At 42.3% G+C, this 23,131-nt stretch overlaps 1 protein-coding gene across 1 annotated transcript in view; it reads left to right on the top strand.

The window, feature by feature from the left end:
• The window catches only part of ACOXL (acyl-CoA oxidase like), a 352,026-nt gene that overhangs the window by 172,485 nt on the left and 156,410 nt on the right, over nucleotides 1-23,131 (top strand). The window contains 1 exon segment of the mRNA XM_060116983.1: nucleotides 16,746-16,899. Coding sequence (XP_059972966.1) covers nucleotides 16,746-16,899 — 154 coding nt within the window.

Raw genomic sequence — 23,131 nt, forward strand, 5'->3', positions numbered from 1 at the left:
GTTATGTTTTAGAGCAATTAAAAATAAGTAAAATTGAATTTTATTTTACCTTTATTCAATTGCTAACACTGTTAATTTACTTGTATAGATCCAAATTTCTAATTGATACCATATTTGTTCTGCCCGAAGAACTTCTAACATTTCTTGTAGAATAGGTCTGCTAGCAGTGAATTCTCCCGATTTTTTTTTTTTTTTGAGAAAGTCTTTATTTCTCCTTTTTTTAAAAAAGACATTACCAATATGTACAGAGTTCTGGGTTGATAGTTTATTTTTCTTTGAGCATCTTAATGATCTCACTCTATAGGCTTCTTGATTCCTTGATTCTCATGAGAAAACAGCCATCATTTTTTCTGGCTATTTCCCTATATCCCTCATATATCCCCACTTTAACTGCTTTTGAGATTTTCTCTTTTTCTTTGATGTTCAGAGTTTGATTATGTTGGCCTAGGTGTGGTTTTGTGGTTTTGTGTGTCTGTGCTGTTTGGAGTTTGTGGAGCCTCTGGGATCTGTGGGTTGAAGTTTTTCATCAAATTTGGAAATATTTTGGCCATTATTTCTTTAAATATTTTTTCTGCCCCATTCTTTCTTTCCTTCCTATACAGATGTTAACCTGCTTCATACTGTCCTACATGTCACTGAAGTTATGTTCTTTGTTTTCTCTATACTTCAATTTGGATAATGTCCATGGATCTGTCTTCAAGTTCTCTGTTTCTTTTGTACACAATGTCCAATCTACTAAAAAGGGCTGGTTCCTCCCTGGAATTCAGCTCATCAAGGCTCCCTGCAGCATTTGTTCTTTGGGAAAATACAATTTTTATTTTATCCACTTTCCTTCTTACTGTTATTAAGGGAACAAAAGTCTCTGGTGTCCTTTTATATCTTAACCCTGTGACACTTCTTTTAACCTCAATGATTCCATCTGAAGTTGTCACTAACTCTCTACAAAGTGTCCCTCACCCCATTATACCCCTTTTGTCTTTATCCTTCCAGCCTTGCTTCAACTAAGCCAGATATTTCTTGACACAGAGGCTGGTTTCCAGTGGTTCTCGGATGTGCTTTTTAAAAACTACAGACTCTGGGTACCCACTCCCATGATTTGAATTCACCTGGTCTAGGGAGCATCCCAAGGAATCCAGAGTGTGTGTACTTAAGCTCTTTGGTGATTCTTATGAGCAGCCAGAGCTGAGAACCACAGGAACTTTTTAGGGAGTTTCCTAGCATGACCTGGAAATAAATTTTGCTAACAGTTAAGAAGCAGCAGTATTAAATTTTCATGAACATGTATACTGGATCAAGATAATCTGACAGTGAAACCTAAGAATGTTTTGCATGCATGCCAAAGGCAAAGAAAATTCTTCTTTGAATCTTTTGCCCTGTAGAACTTGTGACTATTATGAAGAGGCAAGGCTATCTATACATTCACTTCTTAATCCACTATTTACAAATCCATGACACGAGAAGTTACTAGACCACATAACAAAGAGGCACCATGTGTTCCTCATTTATAGTTTATATAGGTATAAAATACATATTTGTATATATGTATATATAAGTTTATAGATATATACACTTATATACACCCATCTTTATATGTAACAAAAGTGTTATTTGTATCAACATGTTTTTTTCCTTCAGCTCCATTTTTATTTTTTTAGACGGATGTAAGCGTCATATACCTGGATTTTGTAAGAACTGTGTTGTCACTATTAATAAAAATTAAAGTTTCTCTTGATTTTAGGGAGATACTCCTCAAAGGCCAACATCAGAGAAGTAGAGATCACTGTTCCAGGTTTAGGTTTCAAGGGAGAAAGGAGAGGTAATAAATGGAAATTGACTAGTAAAAAATAAAAAATCACGGAGCCCTTACCATGTGCCATGCATGGGTGAGACAGTGTTGAACAGGACACATCAGACATGCCCTCACCAAGCTGTCAGTCTAATTGCCCCCGGGACCTTCCTGATTTCCTTGACCTTCACCTCCCTGGGCCTTCTGTGGTCTCTGGCCTAGTTCAGTTTCCCCCTCGTGACTCTCTTTTCTTCCCCTGTGCCTCCTCGGTGGCAGCAGGGGGTTGACCCACTGAAAATCTGGTTAAAGGAATCCCCAGGACGAAGTGCCTCAGCTGTGGGGGGAGGAGAGGTTGTCTGTGTTTTGAAACAATGCTGGGAGAAGTTGGTGTTTCTGTGACAAAATCCAGCTCTCCTATTTCTCATTTACCATGCCTGTTGCCTCTCCTCCAACTGGTGAAGAAATAGGTTAATGAAGTTGGTTGTTCCATGACAAATGCTAAGTACCTCTCCCCCCTACACACCCCACTTTTAAAAAACTAAGGTTATCAAACCTTGGTTATAGGTCCCATCTCTCAATCCCTGTGGACCTAATTCTGCCAACCAACTGACTTCAGTTTCAGGGTCTGGGTAACTTGAGTTTTGATGGGTTAGATGTTTGTTCAACTCATTGGGTCCCGCTCAAGTGCAGAGAAACACTCGTGAGCATCCAGACCTTCAGGTGTATGTGGCTGGAGTGGGAAAAACAGGCCACTAGCCACGTCAGCGGCCCTGTCTCTCTTCCCATCTAATGTGACAAAAGCACAGATAGTCAGAGCTTCACGTCACCGTAACAAACAGGTCACGGAAGTGAAACGGGACAGCTTTTTCCAGGGCACATCACATATATTTGTGTCTTCAGCAACGTTACGGCACCTTGCTAGTAGGGCTGCCAGGGAAAATACAGCCTCCCAGTTAACTCTGAGTTTCAGGTAGCCAACGCACACCTTTCTAGTCTAAGTATGTTCCCATGACTGCAACAGGCAGTGTGCCCTTAAGCTAAAAATTATGCATTGTTTATCTGAAATTCAAATTTTACTGGGCGCGCTCTGTTTCTGTTTGTTGAGTCTGGCACTCCTGCTGGAGTTGGACGCGGTCCCTGCCACATGGAGCTTGTGCTGCCTTGTCTAGGGTTTGACAATAGTGGGTCAGCAAGTGGACCTGGTTCCTGATCCCCTTCCGTGCCCATCGGCTCCACAAGCCTGGAGACTGGGGGAGGGGGAAAGGACCTGCTTGGACCCTAGTGAGCCCCCTACCCCGCCCCACTCATGTTCTCCTAGCCTTGACAAGGAGGGGACAGAACCGGCTGGCCTTTGGTGCCTGTTTGCTCTGGAAGAGGTGGGACCCATCTCCCCACTGCCTGCCGAGCTGCCGGGCAGAGCCAGCTCAGTGGGGAGGGGACTGTCTCAGCGGGGGCATCTGTGCTAGGTGACGGACGGCCCCCTGAGGAGCCTGCCAGGGCTCTCCCCCTGATCTCTCTCTCCAGAACTGCAGAGCTGTGCTCTCGTCCCCTCATCACACCCACTGTGTGTCAGGTCCCTCTCTGGGCCCTGAGGACTTGGCAGCCAACAGCAAGGTCACAGCCCTGCCTGGGTGGCCACGTGGCCAGGGAGGATTCCTATTTTCCCTTTGGCTGTGGGTGCCCATCCTTGGGTCACTTATTAACCTCCATGGGACTGCTTCCCACCGCTGAGGCTCCGGTGTCCTGCGTGCAGCCTGGTCCAGTGCCTTGCCCGTGGGCCCTGGCGTCTGGGTCTTACTGGACCTGCAAGCTGATGCCCTCTGTGTTCTCACTCACAGACTGGGACCGTAATTAATGACTGTGGTGGGAATACATGTTTGATAACTCTTAGCTGCTGTTGTGCCATCACCCCCAAGACGCCTCAAACTTCCCACCCCCATCCTGTCAGTTACCACATTCTGGTGATTTTTCCTCCCTACACTAAAAGCACTCAAAGTTCACCTTTCCTGGCATCTCGCCTGGACCCTCCCCAGCTCCCTCTCTTGGCTCCCTGCCCCGCACGTCCAGCCTGGCCCTCGTCAAATCTGTTCTCCGCAAGCACAAGGCCCGAGATGCGATCTGAATTCTCCTGCGGCTTCTGTATTGGATGAAACTCGCTCCCTCACGTGGCCTCGGGGCACCTTCCCCTGCCTGGCCCTGGCTGCCCCCAGCCACTCGACGTGTCTCTGTCCTCCACCCTGTGCTCAGCCTCACCCCTGCTTCGGCCTTTCTTACAGGCAGCCTCCGCACCCCGCCCTGTCACTCACGCCTCACATCCTTGCCTCCCGTCACCTGGGAGCTCATTGTCATCCTTTGAGACACAGTTCAGGTTGTCATCTCCTCCAAGTCACCTTCTTCCCTGAGCTCCTCCTGGAATCAGGAGCCCTCTGTAAGCTTCTTGGAGCAGCATCCCGGGCTCCTTTTTTCATTTCATCATCGCTCTTGGTTTGTGATTATGAATTCTTCCAGCATAGAAATCGTGGATTCTTAATTTGGCATGTCCACGTCTAAGAGTGCCTGGCTCTCTGCATGAGATACTTCAACTCAACTGAGTGAAATCACCTTGTGTGATTACATCACTCTTGGTGGAGCCCAGGGCTGGCTGGCCAGGGCGGTTGGTCCCTGAAATCTCCCCTTGGAATCATCTAGTGGGATTTGCTACAAAAATGAACTTCCTAGCTTAGAAAGTGACCAACAACTTAAAAATAAATCAATGTTTGTGGTGTGCCAGCCAAAAGGAGTATTTTGGGTTTGCCTCTCCTGTTATTTATTCCGGCCCAAATGGGCAGTTCAGTAGTCCAAGCTGGGTTCCAGGCCAGGAGGGACCACAGCACCATCGTTCTGCTGTCTTTATATTGGATCCAGCCCTACAGTTTTTGCCCAACACCTGCAAGGATAAAATTGAGACAATAGCTAATACATATTCAATTGCATACCACGTACCAGGCACTGTCCTAAGGTTTTCATGTGGAGTAACTCATTTAATGCCTCATGACAACTCAACAACTTTCTCTCTCTTTTTTTTTAAATAACATCTTTATTGGAGTATAATTGCTTTACAATGGTGTGATGTCTCCATAGCACCTACCTAAAATGGTGCCTGTCACAAAGTAAGATCTCACTGATATTTGTTGAATAAATGAATGGGTGGAATGATACTTCATAGTCTCAGAAATTCACCAAAGTCCTTTCCTTATCAAAAAATGGGGTTCAGGATAGTTAAGCCCCTTAGAGTTCCTTGCCCAAATGAAGACTGTCTATAACTATATATCAAATACTACATATAGTATTTGATAGTATTTATAGTACTGCTTATGATCTACCGAGCTGTGTTTTTAATATAGTCCGGATCTCTTATTGCCAAAATGTCTTGTTTACTCTTTTTATGTAATACAGATTTTTGTAAATTGAATCCTGCCCTCTTGCTGACTTAACTGTTTTAGAGATACTCCATCTGCATTTCTAATGAGTCTTGCCTCGATGGTGGGTTCCGATTCTTCAAATGGACATAACCTATAAGGAAATATTTCACGTTTCTAGAAGCATGAACTTAAATAAACAGGTTTGGAAATGAAGAATGTTTTTGCCACAGTATCCCTATTTTCTAATTTATCTTCTGGGCCCCTCTGAGTTTCTTGTATCAGACTTTCTTAAGACATGTGCCTCTTGGACTCTTACACACCCTGAACACAGAAGGGTTTCTCAGAGCTCCTTGGCAAGCAGACGTGAGAGCATGATAGTGGATAAGCGCCACTAGGGCAACCGCTCTGTCTGGCAGATGGCGACTCTTCCTCAGCAGGGCCCATGTCCTGTCAGTGTGAAGTAAAATCACAGGCCAGCATTGCAAAGAAATCTTACCAGATCTCTGCTAAGAGAGTCTCATGATTCTTTTTTTTTCTTAGCTGATTTATTTCTTCTTTACCACCCATTTTTACCCTGGGGAACATCTAGGGGAGTGTGTGTGTGTGTGTGTGTGTGTGTGTGTCTATGGTTAGGGAGGTCGGAGGGGAATCATATATACATTTTTTTAAATGACCAGGCCTGGGATTCTCTGAGCATCATCGTATTGCAGCCACAGCCCAGGGCATGGGTGACTATACTCTAGCATAGATTTAGAATGTTATTAACTTCCTCAGGGCACTGACATGCACATTACTTATAATGAAAAGAGAGTGGTATTTAGGGCTGGAGAACCCTAGGTTTGAATCCTAGCTCTGTCCTAACATATGTGAGACCTTGACTTAGGTATGCAACCTCAGTTGAGCCTCGGTTTCCCCATCTGCAAAGTGGGGATATGATTTCCTATTTCATACAGTCGTTGTGAGGATCAAATCAGATGATAAATGCAGAAGCTCTTTGCTTATAGTAGTTGCTTCATTAAATTAGGTTTCTTTTCATCCAAGTGTGATTAAACACATGGTGGTTTCCACGTTTTGTCAGTTTGCCCAGCTCAGTGGCTTCAGTTATGAGGTTGCATGGTCTTTCCTGTTTGCTGTAGCATGAGTCCCAATGCAACATCTTTTGCATGTGCAGGGTTTATTGAGGAAACTAGGATGTTTAGACATTATAAGATTATTCTGTAGATGGAAGATGGTAAATACCTTGGGCTACATTGATCTTTGCCATTCAGAAAAGGAAAGACAAGCCACAGAATGGGAGGAAATATTTGTAATGTGTATATCTGACAATGGGGTATTTTCCAGAATATGTAAGGAACACTAAAAATAAAATCCCACTAAAAATAAGATGGGTAAGCCACTAGAACATGGGCAAAAGATATGAATAGATACTTAACAAAAGAAGATTGTATGGTCAGACAGTAGACACATGAAAAGATGTTCTGTGATCATTAGTTATCCAGGAAATGCAAATTCACACCATGAGGATTACCATTACATATCCACTAGAATGACTAAAATTAAAAGGACTGCAAATATGGCTTGTTGGCAGGCACATGGAACAGCTAGGATTCCCATACACTGCTGGTGGGAATGTAAAATTGTACAACCACTTTGGAAACTTGTTTGGCAGTTTCTTAAAAAGTTAAAAATACGTCTTCCATATGACCCAGTCACTTCACTCCTACATATTTACTCAAGAGGCATGAAGACATATGTCTTCTCTAAGATTTTTACATGAATTTTCATAGCAGCTTTATTTGTAGTAGCTCCAAACTGGAAACAACAAAAATGTTCAACAACAAGTGAATGCACAAATGAAATGTAATATATACATTGCATAGAATGGAATTCTAGTCAGCAATAAAAAGAAACAACTACGAATCCATTGCTCAATATGGATGGATGAATCTCAAGACAATATGCTCATTGAAAGAAGCAAGACATAACATACACTGTATAATCCCATTTACATAAAATGCAAACTAATCCATACTGACAAAGATTGATCAGAGGTTGTCTGAAGATGGGGGTGGAGGAAGGGATGGTTTGCAAAAAGGGATGAGGAATTTTCTGAAAATCGTTAGAAATATTCTGCAGCTTGATTGTGGTGGTGTTCTCATGGGTACATAGAGTTGTCAAAACTCTCTAAATGGTGCACTTTGAATGATGCAGTCTGGGCTTCCCTGGTGGCGCAGTGGTTGAGAATCCGCCTGCTGATTCAGGGGACACGGGTTCGTGCCCCGGTCCGGGAGGATCCCACATGCCACAGAGCGGCTGGGCCCGTGAGCCATGGCCGCTGAACCTGTGCGTCCGGAGCCTGTGCTCCGCAACAGGAGAGGCCACGGCAGTGAGAGGCCCATGTACCGCAAAAAATCAAAAAATAATAATAAAATAAAATAAAGTAAAATAAAAGTGAATAATGTAGTCTGTTGGGAACAAATCAATCCTCAGTAATGTTGATAAGGAAAGAAAGATAAACTGTTTGTTTAAAGCAAAAATAGCAATAAAATTTATAACATGTAGAATATATTTTTGTCTCAACAGTGACATAATGGATGAGAGAATGAAAAGGAATTATATATTGTTGTAAGGTTCTTATATTATCCTTGATGTGGTATAACAGTATTTGAGGGGAAAATGTGATAAGTTAAAGATGCATGTTTTAGGTCATAGAAAAATTGCTGGAAAAAAATGAGTAACACAGTTTAAAACCCAGCAATGCAATACTAAAGATTATTCAATTAATCAAGAGAAGACAGGAGCACAGGGAAAGGAACATGTGGGATACATAGGGGGAAAATTGCAAGATAATAGTTTTAAACTTAATTACATTAATAATTACACTGAGTGTAAATGATTTAAACACTCCTATTTTCAAATTGTTAGATATGATAAATTAAGACTGAACTAGATGCTTTCTACAAGAAACCCACTTAAAATTAAAGACAATAGGTTAAAAGTATGAGAATAAAAAATTTATACCTGCAAACATTAACCATAGAAGAGTTGGAGTGGGTAAACTAATATTAGATAGATTTCAGAAGAAGGAATATTACCAGAGATGTAGAGGATCACTTCATCATGATCAAGCAGTCTACTCATCAAGAAGACATAACAATCTAAATGTGTATGGATTCCACAAAACAGCATCAAAATACATGAAGCAAAAATGGAAAGTACTGAAAGGAAAAATTAACAAATCCAAAATTATAGTTACAGACATCAGTCCTTCTCTCTGAGTAATTGATATAATAAACAGACAGAAGAGCAGTAATGATATAAATCATATGAACAACATGACTAACAAAATTGACCTAATGACATTTCTTGAAAACTCTACCCAGCAAGATCAGAATATACATTCTTTTTTTTAACATCTTTATTGGAGTGTAATTGCTTTACAATGTCGTGTTAGTTTCTGCTGTATAACAAAGTGAATCAGCTATACGTATACATATACCTCCATATCCCCTCCCTCTTGTGTCTCCCTCCCTCCCTCCCTATCCTACCTCTCTAGGAGGTCACAAAGCACAGAGCTGATCTCCCAGTGCTATGCGGCTGCTTCCCACTAGCTATCTATTTTCCATTTGGTAGTGTACATATGTCAGTGCCATTCTCTCACTTTGTCCCAGCTTACCCTTCCCCCTCCCCATGTCCTCAAGTCTATTCTCTACGTCTGCATCTTTATTCCTGTCCTGCCCCTAGGTACTTCAGAAACTTTTTTTTTTTTAGATTCCATATATATGTGTTAGCATATGGTATTTGTTTTTCCCTTTCTGACTTACTTCACTCTGTATGACAGACTCTAGGTCCATCCACCTCAATACAAATAACTCAGTTTCATTTCTTTTTATGGCTGAGTAATATTCCATTGCATATATGTGCCACATCTTCTTTATCCATTCATCTGTCAATGGACACTTAGGTTGCTTCCATGTCCTGGCTATTGCAAATAGAGCTGCAATGAACATTGTTGTACATGACTCTTTTAGAATTATGGTTTTCTCAGGGTATTTACCCAAGAGTGGGATTGCTGGGTTGTATGGTAATTCTATTTTTAGTTTTTAGGGAACCTCCATACTGTTCTCCATAGTGGCTGTATCAATTTACATTCCCACCAACAGTGCAAGAGGGTTCCCTTTTCTCCACACCCTCTCCAGCATTTATTGTTTGTAGATTTTTTGATGATGGCCATTCTGACTGGTGTGAGATGATATCTCATTGTAGTTTTGATTTGCATTTCTCTAATGATTAATTATGCTGAGCATTCTTTCATGTGTTTGTTGGCAATCTGTATATCTCCTTTGGAGAAATGTCTATATAGGTCTTCTGCCCAGTTTTGGATTCAGTTGTTTTTTGATATTGAGCTGCATGAGCTGCTTGTAAATTTAGGAGATGAATACTTTGTCAGTTTCGTCATTTGCAAATATTTTCTCCCATTCTGAGCGTTGTATTTTGGTCTTGTTTATGGTTTCCTTTGCTGTGCAAAAGCTTTGAAGTTTCATTAGGTCCCATTTGTTTATCTTTGCTTTTATTTCCATTTCTCTAGGAGGTGGGTCAAAAAGGATCTTGCTGTGATTTATGTCATAGAGTGTTCTGCCTATGTTTTCCTCTAAGAGTTTGATAGTGTCTGGCCTTACAATGAGGTCTTTAATCCATTTTGAGTTTCCTTTTGTTTATGGTGTTAGGGAGTGTTCTAATTTCATTCTTTTACATGTAGCTGTCCAGTTTTCTCAGCACCACATATTGAAGAGGCTGTCCTTTCTCCATTGTATATTCTTGCCTCCTTATCAAAGATAAGGTGACATGTGTGTGGGTTTATGTGTGGGCTTTCAATCATGTTCCATTGATCTATATGTCTGTTTTCATGCTAGTACCATACTGTCTTGATTACTGTAGATTTGTAGTATAGTCTGAAGTCAGAGAGCCTGATTCCTCCAGCTCCGTTTTTCTTTCTCAAGATTGCTTTGGCTATTCGGGGTCTTTTGTGTTTTCATACATATTGAGAAATTTTTTGTTCTAGTTCTGTGAAAAATGCCATTGGTAGTTTGATAGGGATTGCATTGAATCTGTAGATTGCTTTGGGTAGTATAGTCGTTTTCACAATGTTGATTCTTCCAATCCAAGAACATGGTATATCTCTCCATCTGTTTGTATCATCTTTAATTTCTTTCATCAGTGTCTTATAATTATCTGCATACAGGTCTTTTGTCTCCTTAGGTAGGTTTATTCCCAGATATTTTATTCTTTTTGCTGCAATGGTAAATGGGAGTGTATTCTTAATTTCACTTTCAGATTTTTCATCATTAGTGTATAGGAATGCAAGAGATTTCTGTGCATTATTTTTGTATCCTGCTACTTTACCAAATTCATTGATTAGCTCTAGGAGTTTTCTGGTAACATCTTTAGGATTCTCTATGTATAGTATCATGTCATCTGCAAACCGTGACAGCTTTACTTCTTCTTTTCTGATTTGGATTCCTTTTACTTCTTTTTCTTCTCTGATTGCCATGGCTGAAACTTCCAAAACTATGTTGAATAATAGTGGTGAGAGTGGGCAACCTTGTCTTGTTCCTGATTTTAATGGAAATGCTTTCAGTTTTTCACCATTGAGAACAATGTTGGCTGTGGGTTTGTTATATATGGCCTTTGATATGTTGAGGTAAGTTCCCTCTATGCCTACTTTCTGAAGGGTTTTTATCATAAATGGGTGTTGAATTTTGTCAAAAGCTTTCTCTGCATCTATTGAGATGATCATATGGTTTTTCTCCTTCAAGTTGCTAATATGGTGTATCACATTGATTGATTTGCATATATCGAAGAATCCTTGCATTCCTGGGATAAACCCCACTTGATCATGGTGCATGATCATTTTAATGTGCTGTTGGATTCTGTTTGCTAGTATTTTGTTGAAGATTTTTGCATCAATGTTCATCAATGATATTGGCCTGTAGTTTTCTTTCTTTGTGACATCTTTGTCTGGTTTTGGTATCAGGGTGATGGTGGCCTCGTAGAATGAGTTTGGGAGTGTTCCTCCCTCTGCTATATTTTGGAAGAGTTTTAGAAGGATAGGTGTTAGGTCTTTTCTAAATGTTTGATAGAATTCACCTGTGCAGCCATCTGGTCCTGGGCTTTTGTTTGTTGGAAGATTTTTAATCACAGTGCCTGTGATTGGTCTGTTCATATTTTCTGTTTCTTCCTGGTTCAGTCTCAGAAGGTTGTGCATTTCTAAGAATTTGTCCATTTCTTCCAGGGTGTCCATTTTATTGGCATAGAGTTGCTTGTAGTAATCTCTCATGATCCTTTGTATTTCTGCAGTGTCAGTTGTTACTTCTTGATTTTCATTTCTAATTCTATTGATTTGAGTCTTCTCCCTTTTTTTCTTAATGAGTCTGGCTAATGGTTTATCAATTTTGTTTATCTTCTCAAAGAACCAGCTTTTAGTTTATTGATCTTTGCTATCGCTTCCTTCATTTCTTTTTCATTTATTTCTGATCTGATCTTTATGATTTTTTTCCTTCTGCTAACTTTGGGGGTTTTTGTTCTTCTTTCTCTAATTGCTTTAGGTGTAAGGTCAGGTTGTTTATTTGAGAGATTTCTTGTCTCTTAAGGTAGGATTGTATTGCTATAAACTTCCCTCTTAGAACTGCTTTTGCTGCATTCCATAGGTGTTGGGTCATTGTGTTTCCATTGTCATTTGTTTCTAGGTATTTTTTGATTTCCTCTTTGATTTCTTCAATGATCTCTTGGTTATTAAGTAATGTATTGTTTAGGCTCCATGTGTTTGTATTTTTTTCAGAGTTTTTCCTGTAATTGATATCTAGTCTCATAGCATTGTGGTCGGAAAGGATACTTGATACGATTTCAATTTTCTTAAATTTACCAAGGCTTGATTTGTGACCCAAGATATAATCTATCCTGGAGAATGTTCCATGAGCACTTGAGAAGAAACTGTATTCTGTTGTTTTTGGATGGAATATCCTTTAAATATCAATTAAGTCCATCTTGTTTAATGTATCATTTAAAGCTTGTGTTTCCTTATTTATTTTCACTTTGGATGTTCTGTCCATTGGTGAAAGTGGGATGTTAAATTCTCCTACTATGATTGTGTTACTGTTGATTTCCCCTTTTATGGCTATTAGTATTTGCCTTACGTATTGAGGTGCTCCTTTGTTGGTGCATAAATATTTACAATTGTTATATCTTCTTCTTGGATAGATCCCTTGTTCATTATGTAGTGTCCTTGTTTGTCTCTTGTAATAGTCTTTATTTTAAAGTCTGTTTTGTCTGATATGAGAATTGCTACTCCAGCTTTCTTTTGATTTCCATTTGCTTGGAGTATCTTTTTCCATCCCCTTAATTTCAGTCTGTATGTGTCCCTAGGTCTGAAGTGGGTCTCTTGTAGACAGCATATATATGGGTCTTGTTATTGTATCCATTCCGCCAGTCTATGTCTTTTGGTTGGAGCATTTAATCCATTTACATTTAAGGTAATTATTGATATGTATGTTCCTATTACCATTTTCTTAACTGTTTTGGGTTTGTTATTGTAGGTCTTTTCCTTCTCTTGTGTTTCCTGCCTAGAGCACTTCCTTTAGCATTTGTTGTAAAGCTGGTTTGGTGGTGCTGAATTCTCTTGGCTTTTGCTTGTCTGTAAAGGTTTTAATTTCTCTGTCAAATCTGAATGAGATCCTTGCTGGGTAGAGTAAACGTGGTTGTAGGTTTTGCCCCTTCATCTCTTTAAATATGTCCTACCACTCCGTTCTGGCTTGAAGAACTTCTGCTGAAAGATCAGCTATTAACCTCATGGGGATTCCCTTGTGTGTTATTTGTTGTTTTTCCCTTGCTGCTTTTAATGTTTTTTCTTTGTATTTAATTTTTGATAGTTTGATTAATATGTGTCTTGGCGTGTTTCTCCTTGGATTTATCCTGTATGGGACTCTCTGTGCTTCCTGGTCTTGATTAAGTGTTTCCTTTCCCATATTAGGGAAGTTTTCAACTATAATCTCTTCAAATGTTTTCTCAGTCCCTTTCTTTTTCTCTTTTTCTTCTGGGACCCCTATAATTCGAATCTTGGTGCATTTAATGTTGTCTGAGAGGTCTCTGAGACTGTCGTCAATTCTTTTCATTCTTTTATCTTTATTCTGCTCTGCAGTAGTTATTTCCACTATTTTATCTTCCACGTCACTTATCCATTCTTCTGCCTCAGTTATTCTGCTACTGATCCCTTCTAGAGAATGTTTAATTTCATTTATTGTGTTGTTCATTACTGTTAGTTTGCTATTTAGTTCTTCTAGTTCTTGGTTAAATGTTTGTTTTATTTTCTCCATTCTATTTACAAGATTTTGGATCATCTTTACTATCATTATTCTGAACCCTTTTTCAGGTAGACTGCCTATTTCTTCTTTATTTGTTAGGTCTCGTGGGTTTTTACCTTGCTCCTTCATCTGCTGTGTGTTTCTCTGTCTTCTCTTTTTGCCTAGCTTACTGTGTTTGGGGTCCTTTTTGCAGGCTGCAGGTTCATAGTTCCTATTGTTTTTGGTGTCTGCCCCCAGTGGCTAAGGTTGGTTCAGTGGGTTGTGTAGGCTTCCTAGTGGAGGGGACTAATGCCTGTGTTCTGGTGGATGAGGCTGGATCTTGTCTTTCTGGTGGGCAGGTCCATGTCTGGTGGTGTGTTTTGGGGTGTCTGTGGCCTTGTTATGATTTTACACAGCCTGTCTGCTAATGGGTGGCATTGTGTTCCTGTCTTCCTAGTTGTTTAGCATAGAGTGTCCAGCACTGTAGCTTGCTGGTCGTTGAGTGGAGCTGGGTCTTGGCTTTGCAATGGAGATCTCTGGGAGATTTTCACCATTTGATATTACGTGGAGCTGGGAGATATGTTGTGGACCAATGTCCTGAACTTGGCTCTCCCAGCTCGGAGGCACAGCCCTGACACCTGGCTGGAGCACCAAGAGCATGTCATCCACACGGCTCAGAGTAAAAGGCAGAAAAAAAGAAAGAATGAAAGAAAGAAGAAGATAATATAAAATAAAATAAAAGTTAAAATAAAAAATAATTATTTAAAAAATTTAAAAAGTAATTAAAAAAAGAAGAAAGGAGGAAAGAAGAAAGCAACCAAACCAAAAAACAAATCCACCAATGATAACAAGTGCTAAAAACTATACTAACAAAAAAGAAGAAGAAGAAAAAAACGGACTGATAGAACCGTCAGAGAAATGGTAAAAGCAAAACTATACAGACAAAATCACACACAGAAGCATATACATACACACTCACAAAAAGAGAAAAAGGGGAAAAATATATATATCATTGCTCCCAAAGTCCATCTGCTCAATTTGGGATGATTCGTTGTCTATTCAGGTATTCCACAGATGCAGGGTACATCAAGTTGATTGTGGAGATTTAATCTGCTGCTCCTGAGGCTGCTGGGGGAGATTTCCCTTTCTCTTCTTCGTTCTCACAGCTCCCGGGTCTCAGCTTTGGATTTGGCCCTGCCTCTGCGTGTAGGTCGCCGGAGGGCGTCTCTTCTTCGCTCAGGCAGGACGGGGTTAAAGGAGCCGCTGATTCGGGGGCTCTGGCTCACTCAGGCCGGGGGGAGGGAGGGGTACGGAATGTGGGGTGAGCCTGCGGCGGCAGAGGCCGGTGTAACGTTGCAGCAGCCTGAGGGGTTTCATGTGTTCTCCCGGTGAAGTTGTCCCTGGATCGCGGGACCCTGGCAGTGGCGGGCTGCACAGGCTCCCGAGAGGGGAGGTGTGGACAGTGACCTGTGCTGGCACACAGGCTTCTTGGTGGCTGCAGCAGCAGCCTTAGTGTCTCATGCCCGTCTCTGGGGTCCGCGCTGACAGCCGCGGCTCATGCCCATCTCTGGAGCTCCTTTAAGCGGCGCTCTTAATCCCCCCTCCTCCCGCACCAGGAAACAAAGAGGCAAGAAAAATTCTCTTGCCTCTTCGGCAGTTCTAGACATTTTCCCAGACTCCCTCCCGGCCAGCTGTGGCGCACTAGCCCCTTCAGGCTGTGTTCACGCCACTAACCCCAGTCCTCTCCCTGTGATCCGACCTCCGGAGCCCGAGCCTCAGCTCCCAGCCCCCGCCCACCCTGGGGAGTGAGCAGACAAGCCTCTCGGGCTGGTGAGTGCTGGTCGGCACCGATCCTCTGTGCAGGAATCTCTCCACTTTGCCCTCCGCACCCCTGTTGCTGCGCTTTCCTCTGTGGCTCCGAAGCTCCCCCTCTGCCACCTGCAGACTCCACCTGCGCAGGGCCTTCCTAGTGTGTGGAAACCTTTCCTCCTTCACAGCTCCCTCCCACTGGTGCAGGTCCCATCCCTATTCTTTGTCTGTGGTTTTTCTTTTTTCTTTTGCCCTACCCAGGTACGTGGGGAGTTTCTTGCCTTTTGGGAGGTCTGAGGTCTTCTGCCAGCGTTCAGTAGGTGTTCTGTTGGAGTTGTTCCACGTGTAGATGTATTTCTGATGTATTTGTGGAGAGGAAGGTGACCTCCACATCTTACTCCTCTGCCATCTAGAAGCTCCCCAGAATACACATTCTTTTGAAGTGCACATAGAACATTTATCAAGACAAACCGTGTAGATTTATAATGATTGAAATCATACAAAATCTGTTCTCTGAGTAGAATGAAATTAAATTAAGAATTAATAACAGAAAAATATCTGGAATAATCTTTACATATTAGGAAACTAAAGAACACACTTAATTCATCAGTGAAAGAAGAAATCACAGGGAAATTAGAAAATATTTAGAATAAAATGAAAATGAAACACAACATATCAAAATTTGTGGTAAGCAACTAATGCAGTGCTCAGAGGAAAATGTATACCTTTAAATGCTTACATTATAAAAGAAGAAAAGGCTAAAGCCAGTGGTGTAAATTTCTATTTTAAGAAGCTAGAAAAAGAGGAACCAGTTAAACACAAAGAAAGTAGAGCGAATAATAAAAATGAGAGCAGAAATCAATGAAATAAGAAATGGTCAAAGAATGGAAAAAAAATAATTATGCCCAAAACTGTTTTTTTCTTTCAATAAATAAATACAATTGAAAGATCTTTAGCTAGAATGATCCTGAAAAAGATAGACACAAATTATCAGTATCTAGAATAAAAAAGAAGGCATCACTATAGATCCTACAGACACTGAAAGGATAAATAAAATTAAATATCATTGTTATTATTGTTATTGATGTAATGTCAATGTAATGCCAATATATTTGACAACGTATATGAAATTGACAAATTTCTTGAAAGATACATAGTACCAAAAGTGGCACAGAAAGAAACAGAAAACCTGAATAGCTTTGTCTGGCATTACTGGTGAAATCAACCAAATATGTAAGAAAAGAAAACATACTGATTTTACACAAACTCTTTCAGAGAAGAAAAGGGAAAATGAATTTTAGGAGCACCCCGACACCAAAACCCACACAAAGACATTATGAGAGCAATATCCCTTATGAGCACATGTGCTGGGGGCACTACTGCATCCATCACAGGTCTCTGATTGTCTCGCAGGTATGCCGGCATCCTTCTGGACGAGGACATCTTCCGAGGTTAGGAGCTTGTTGGCAGTCGCCCACTGCAGGTGCTGATGGCGGGGCTGAAGGTCTATAGTACCTGGGAGAACATTGACTGCCTGCAGGACTGCCGAGAGTGCACCAGAGGCCTGGTGAGCCCCCGCGGGCCCCCAGTCCTGCAGGGTCTGCGTGGTTACACGTGTGGGGCCTGACCGTGTGGCCAGTGGGCTTTGGAACCAGGTGGAATTCCCTCCTGCCTTTGTGACCCTGGATGCATTACTTAATTTTGTCACCTGTGCATGTCTACCTGCTTGGATGCTGCGGGGACTGATGCAGACCATGCTTGTAAAATGCTTGGCCCGTGGAGGCCCGCGGTAAATGTCATGAAACTTGGTGGTGGTGGTTGTTGAGAGTATAGGAAAGGGCCAGTGGGGGTCAGATGATCAAAGCTCTGCTCCAGTGTGTAAATCCCTTGGGGAGAAGGCAGGAATGACCCCAGGGGTTTCCACCCTGGGAAGGAGGCAAATGGGGATACGCCAACCATTTAGAGAGTGTATAGAGTGTCCCCAGCCCAAGCCTCAGACCATATTGAGCAGTGAGGGGTGTGAGGTATGAGAAACCCCAATATGAATCTTTGCAGAGTCTAGGGGAGTCTGAGGACAGCTGGGATCTGTGCTCTATTCCTCTACAATTCTGAGAGTGGAGGTGCCTGTGGGATGCAGGATGCCGGAGTCTCTGTATCCCTGTGGGAGCCCAGCGCTGGTGAGAAAGGGGACCCAAGTGGGGTCTCTGAGGACAGGATGTGGGGGATGTGTGGTTGTGGATCTGTGACTCGGTGGCATTGCATGGCTGCAGACATCAGCTCTGATGGCATCTGAGGTTCAGCCCCAGATGACAGCGCTGTGTGGGTGAACCCCAGCGACCACACCGCCTCATCATCATGTGGGCCAGAAGCAGGCAGGCACTGCAGGAAGAGAAGGGAGGAGGGAGCCCCTCTTTGGCCTTGGGCCTGAATTCCATCTTGAACTTGACTGAATATTTGCCTAACAACAGCAGCTCTGAACCTGAAGGGGAGGCTGAAGAATTGTAGCCTCAGTGAGAAGGGGTCAAGAGCAAGTCAAGGGTGGTTGTAGAGAATAAAAGGGGAGGATGAGTTTCTGGAGAGCCCGCCCTCAGAGCATCAGAGTCGGGGTCCATGGAGGGGCAAGGAGGGGCTGGGCCTTCACCACCGGCAGAGCCCAAGGTTTCTCCTACATGAACGATGAGGATGGGACTGGGAGCCTCCTGTGTCCTTTCATCTGAGAGTCACCATGCTCACTTCTCTCACGGTGGCTGAGTAAGGACATGCACACGGTGAAGGGGACCTTGGTTAGTCAGACGTGCGTACTGTGTCTGTGATGGTGGGGGACATGCTTGCTTTTACACTGGGAATGATGTCGGGGTCCATCTGGAAAAGAAGGAGAATAGGGAATAAAGTGACAGCTGGCGCTGGGGTGCAGCTGGACCAGGAGTATAGGTCCTCTGAGGCAGCTGGGGGCGATGGCTTATAATGACCTTAAGTGACCTGACACGTGTGAGGCCCCTGCCAAGGGGCAGGTTTCCATCCATCCAGTGGCCCTGCCCGGTCATGCCCTCCTTCGTTGCCAAGCACTGACTGGCAGTGCAGAAATGACCCCTTCACCCACCATATTATGGAAAAGAACCTGACCGTGGAGGGCTGCTCTTCCAGGCTGGATGCCAGGCCTGTAATCCCACGGGGCACTGCGGCCTCATGAGGCTTTGCTTCCCAGTAGCTCCTCAGCAATGGATGCAGAGGGCCCTGATTTCCATTTCTGTTCCTTCCCTTCTCCTCTCCACCCCCATATCCACCCAACACCTAGCCCAGGGCTATTTGTAGAGACATAAATGTTTGTCGAAAGAAAAGCATGAGCATCTTCTAATTGTTCTAAGTTATATTTACAAACACCGCATCTTCTGCAGGCAGGAGGTCTCCAGGAGTGAAGTGTGAATGTCTGGGAGCTCCCGAGATGGGACTGAAAACCACCTCTTTCATGGCCCATAGGTCTAAGTAGGTCTTGCTTCAAAAAAATGTATTTCAACACACATTTACTGGGTTTGAAGCCAGCAACTCTGGGTGTGACCACAGGAAAGTTTTTCCCTTCACTATGCCTCATTTTCCCCATATATAAAATGAGGATAAACTCTCCTTTGTAGTGGTTGTGAGGGTTAAGTTATGCAAGATGATGAGCATAAAATGCTTCACATGTGAACCCAGGAAGCAGCAGCTGACATCTCTATGGTGTGCTTACCCTGGGGATTTGGAGAAAAAAAAATACCACATGGTCTGTTTTGCTTGCCATCGTAAAGATGGATACAGAACCCAGACTGGTATGGCAGGTCCTATGCAGCAGCTGGGGCTGGGAGGACTCAGTGACATCTGGAGGGGGGCGGGGGGCAGTCCCTGAGCAGTGTCATTTTAGCAATTTAGAGGATGAACAAGAGACTTCGAGATGGGGGTCTGAGGACCTGCTGGATAAAGGGATACCTGCACACAGGTGAAGGTGTGGGAGTGTGTGGCGCATCTAGGGACACTGGGACAGGCATGGTCTGGGTTCAGGTGAAGGTGCAAGGGAGGAATGGCAACTTTATTCAGAAAGCCAGCAGACCGAGAAGATGGTGGACTCGTGTCCCAAAGAACCATCTTACCTGAGTTAGAATTCAGGCTTCTTTTATACTAAAATGGGAGGGGGTGTGGTTAGTTGTTGCAAACTTCTTGGTGTCAGAATCCTTTGTTCTTGCAGCTGTCCTTGTAGGTCAGGTCACAAAGTTCCTGTAAACCTTCCACAAGACAAATGTTATTCTCTGTTCTGCAACTTCTTATCTCTTATTTGAGTGTGAAAGTGTTATACCTTTAAAGGTCAGAGCCTTGCGAATGGGCTATCCTGAATATTTTCAGGCTGTAAGCAACATTCTTAACTTGTAGCAAAAGCAATAGAATACAAAGGTTAAAGTGAAAGAACAGATCCAATATGGAGTCAGATTTGTTCTTCCCTGTTGCAAAAGGGCAGGGAACAAGTCTTTGATTACAACAGCCCTACTTCTGACTATAGTGGGGAGTATCAGTAAGCAGCTGTTGACTAAACAGACTGAATGATAGACTGATAGACAGACTGATGTCCATCAGACAGATGGACTGATGGACAGATGGACTGACTAAATAAATGACGGCCCTGTGCCTCCATTTTTCTTTCTTACCCTTAGAAGTTAAGATTAATCCACAAAACTTGGCCCCTTTGATCTTTCCTTGCTTTATTATTACTTTTTACCTTGAACATTTTATTTAAACATCTGACTCTATTGTTAAGTATTTGGAGACAAAGAACACTGGCATTGCCTTGAGGCTACTCATATTCAGAAGCAGGGTGCTATTTATCGGCTCTAAAGCCTGTACGGACCCATTCTGAAGGCTCATTTGTTGAGTAGTTTAGGAAACAGGGACTTGAGAAGAGGGCTGGGATGGAAAATCATTGTACAATTTATCAAGATATGACTACATCTGGCACCTAATTTTTGCCTCTACTTTAAACGTACACCCTGTTTAAATCCTGTTTCTCTTGACTGCTAACTTTCATGTTTGTTTCTATTGCCTGAAGTGAGCAATGTCTGTGGAAGGCAGCTTCTTTGCCGAGGAAAGCATATTTGAAATCACATTTCTTGTATTATTTTCACCAATTACAGAAGTGGTGCATATCCATCATAGAAATTTTTGAAACTACAAAGACACAAAGAAGAAAGTAAATAAATCCCACAATTATACTTTCCCAGGGATGATTGCTATCATTTGCACTATATTCGTTCTATGCATTGTGTACGTATGTGTTTAAAATTTTATAACCTCTCCTTTTCATCTATGAGTTGATATGGATACCCCTTCCGATCATTTCTTTGCAGTGAAGTTTTAACGGCTGGTACCATTTATCATGTAGATGCACCATACTTTATTCAACTAATTCTTTAGTGTATGTCAGATTTTTCTTTATTACAAACGACACTATAGACAACATTTTAGTAGCAAACTTTTTTCCCACATACCTGTGATTGTGTCCTTGAGATCAATTATTTAAATGATATTTGTATTGTCACCAAAGGTTATACTAGTTCCCACTTCTGCCAGGAGTTGAACACAGAATCTTAATCGTTGCAGGACTACTGGCTTTCAAATTCTTTTGACCGTGACCTATAGAAAAGGGTACACTTTTCAGTACCACCCCGTATTTACAAACACATATACACAAAATTGAAAAGATACATTTTATGAAACAGTACTCATTTCACTATTGTGATGTAGTGCTCTAGTATTTTCTTTTAATTTTATGTCATTTTAAGAAAAGCTAGTCATGATGCATTAAGCTGATTTCATGACCTGCTAGTGGGCCATAGCCTGTAATTTTCACAACACAGCCTGGACTCACAGATCAACAAAGGACCTTGCTATATAGAGTTAAGAGCTGCACCTCAGCAGAGTGTGTCCACAGTGATAAAAAGAAGCTGGGCTTTCAGGGGAATATATTTTCTAGCTCAGTCTGTGGGGTGGCTTCTGCTAAGACCCAAATCTGATAATTCCGTTTTCACCGGAACGCTACTAATTTGTCCCTTTCGGATTTAAGATTATGTATCTGTAAGTGGGAAAGAGGTAAAGGCCTTTAAATATCTCCTAAGCACAGACACTAATAGAAAGTGATCAGTTCTTGCTGGCCGCTGCCTCATCTTGGATTTGAGGGGAAGACTCAATGCACAGCAGCCTCCAGCGTTTGGACCAGGCAAGAGTTCACGATCCCAGCATTGCTGCTCTTAATCTGTTCCATGGAAACTTTTGGATTCTGAGAGTTTTTCTCTTCATAAATCAGTGTTTCCATAGCACTTGGTGGTCGATTTGAATAACATCATCACTCTGTGTCAGGAAGTCATGAGAAAGTCTTAGGTTGGCTGTTTCTACAAGAGCCTTGGCAATCACTGCCTTCCCTGAATGTTGCAGAAGTAGCCCTTAGCAGTGAAGTGGATATATACACAGAGTACAAACAGAAGTGAACTTTGGAATTGAACTATATTTCCGTCTTTTAACTCCTTTGTTTCCCAGCTTAAATTTTTTCTAACTCTCTCTACCTTTTCAGCAAAGTCTGTCACGTTTTGTGCATAAAGCCTGGGATCAATGAGATTTCATGCAAAACAAGAAATGTTTTTCCAAAATCAGATTCTCAGATGAATACTGGTTGGAACTTTCATAATTCATGTTCATGCAGTCACTCCGTTGCCTTAATAACTGTTGGTTAAGAGTCATTGTTAAGTGTTTCTAAGTTCTTTCTATGTGTGGAGCAGCGTACTAGGTACATATTCACTGTCTTGAGGGCCAGGACATGTGAGGGGTGCACACTGTACACCGCATGCAACTGGGAGGCCCCAAGGTTTCAGTCAAATGAGCATTAGTGGACTTTTGTTTCTGACAAAGTTGGAGTAACAGACAAGCAGATATACCCTCCTGACTGAAACAACTAAAAAAAACGGACAACATGTATGAACTAAACAGTTGGCGAGATGCTGGACGTCAGGCAGTGAGGGACAGTGATCTCTGAGAGAGAGGAAATCAACCAGATGAACTCTGCAATTGCCCCTGTTCACTGCCTTGCAGGTGTTTCCATGCCACGCCTCACGAGGGGAAACCAAGGCAGAGCCCATGGAGCTGAGAGTCCAGGGAGACCCACACATCTAGATTTCACAGGATAAAGAACCAGACAGAGAACTCAGAGACCTACAGCCAGTCCCCTGCGATCATTCCGTTGACACTGGCTATTGCATAAGTGTGAGGAAACCACTCGAGGCTGCGGAAAGAATCACCCAAAAGGATTAGAGGGAACAGGGACTTCCCTGGTGGCACAGTGGTTAAGAATCTGCCTGCCAATGCAGGGGACATGGGTTCAAGCCCTGGTCCGGGAAGATCCCACATGCTGCAGAGCAACTAAGCCTGTGCGCCACAACTACTGTGCACCGAAACTACTGAGCCCACGAGCCGCATCTACTGAAGCCTGGGTGCTCTAGAGTCCGTGCTCCACAAGAGAAGCCACAGCAATGAGAATCCTGCACACCGCAAGGAAGAATAGCCCCCTGCTCACCGCAACTAGAGAAAGCCCACACAGCAATGAAGACCCAATGCAGCCAAAACTAACTAACTAACTAACTAACTAACTAAATAAATAAATAAATAAAATTTATTAAAAAAAAAAAAAGATTAGAGGGAACAGTATCCGGTGCTCACACGGGGCTGGGAATAGTGCGTTTTCCCACCAGCCAGTCTGGAATACCCTAAGACTCACAAATGAGAAAAAAAGA

The sequence above is a fragment of the Mesoplodon densirostris genome, chromosome 14 (assembly GCF_025265405.1).
Source record: "Mesoplodon densirostris isolate mMesDen1 chromosome 14, mMesDen1 primary haplotype, whole genome shotgun sequence".
Taxonomy (NCBI): Eukaryota; Metazoa; Chordata; class Mammalia; order Artiodactyla; family Ziphiidae; genus Mesoplodon; species Mesoplodon densirostris.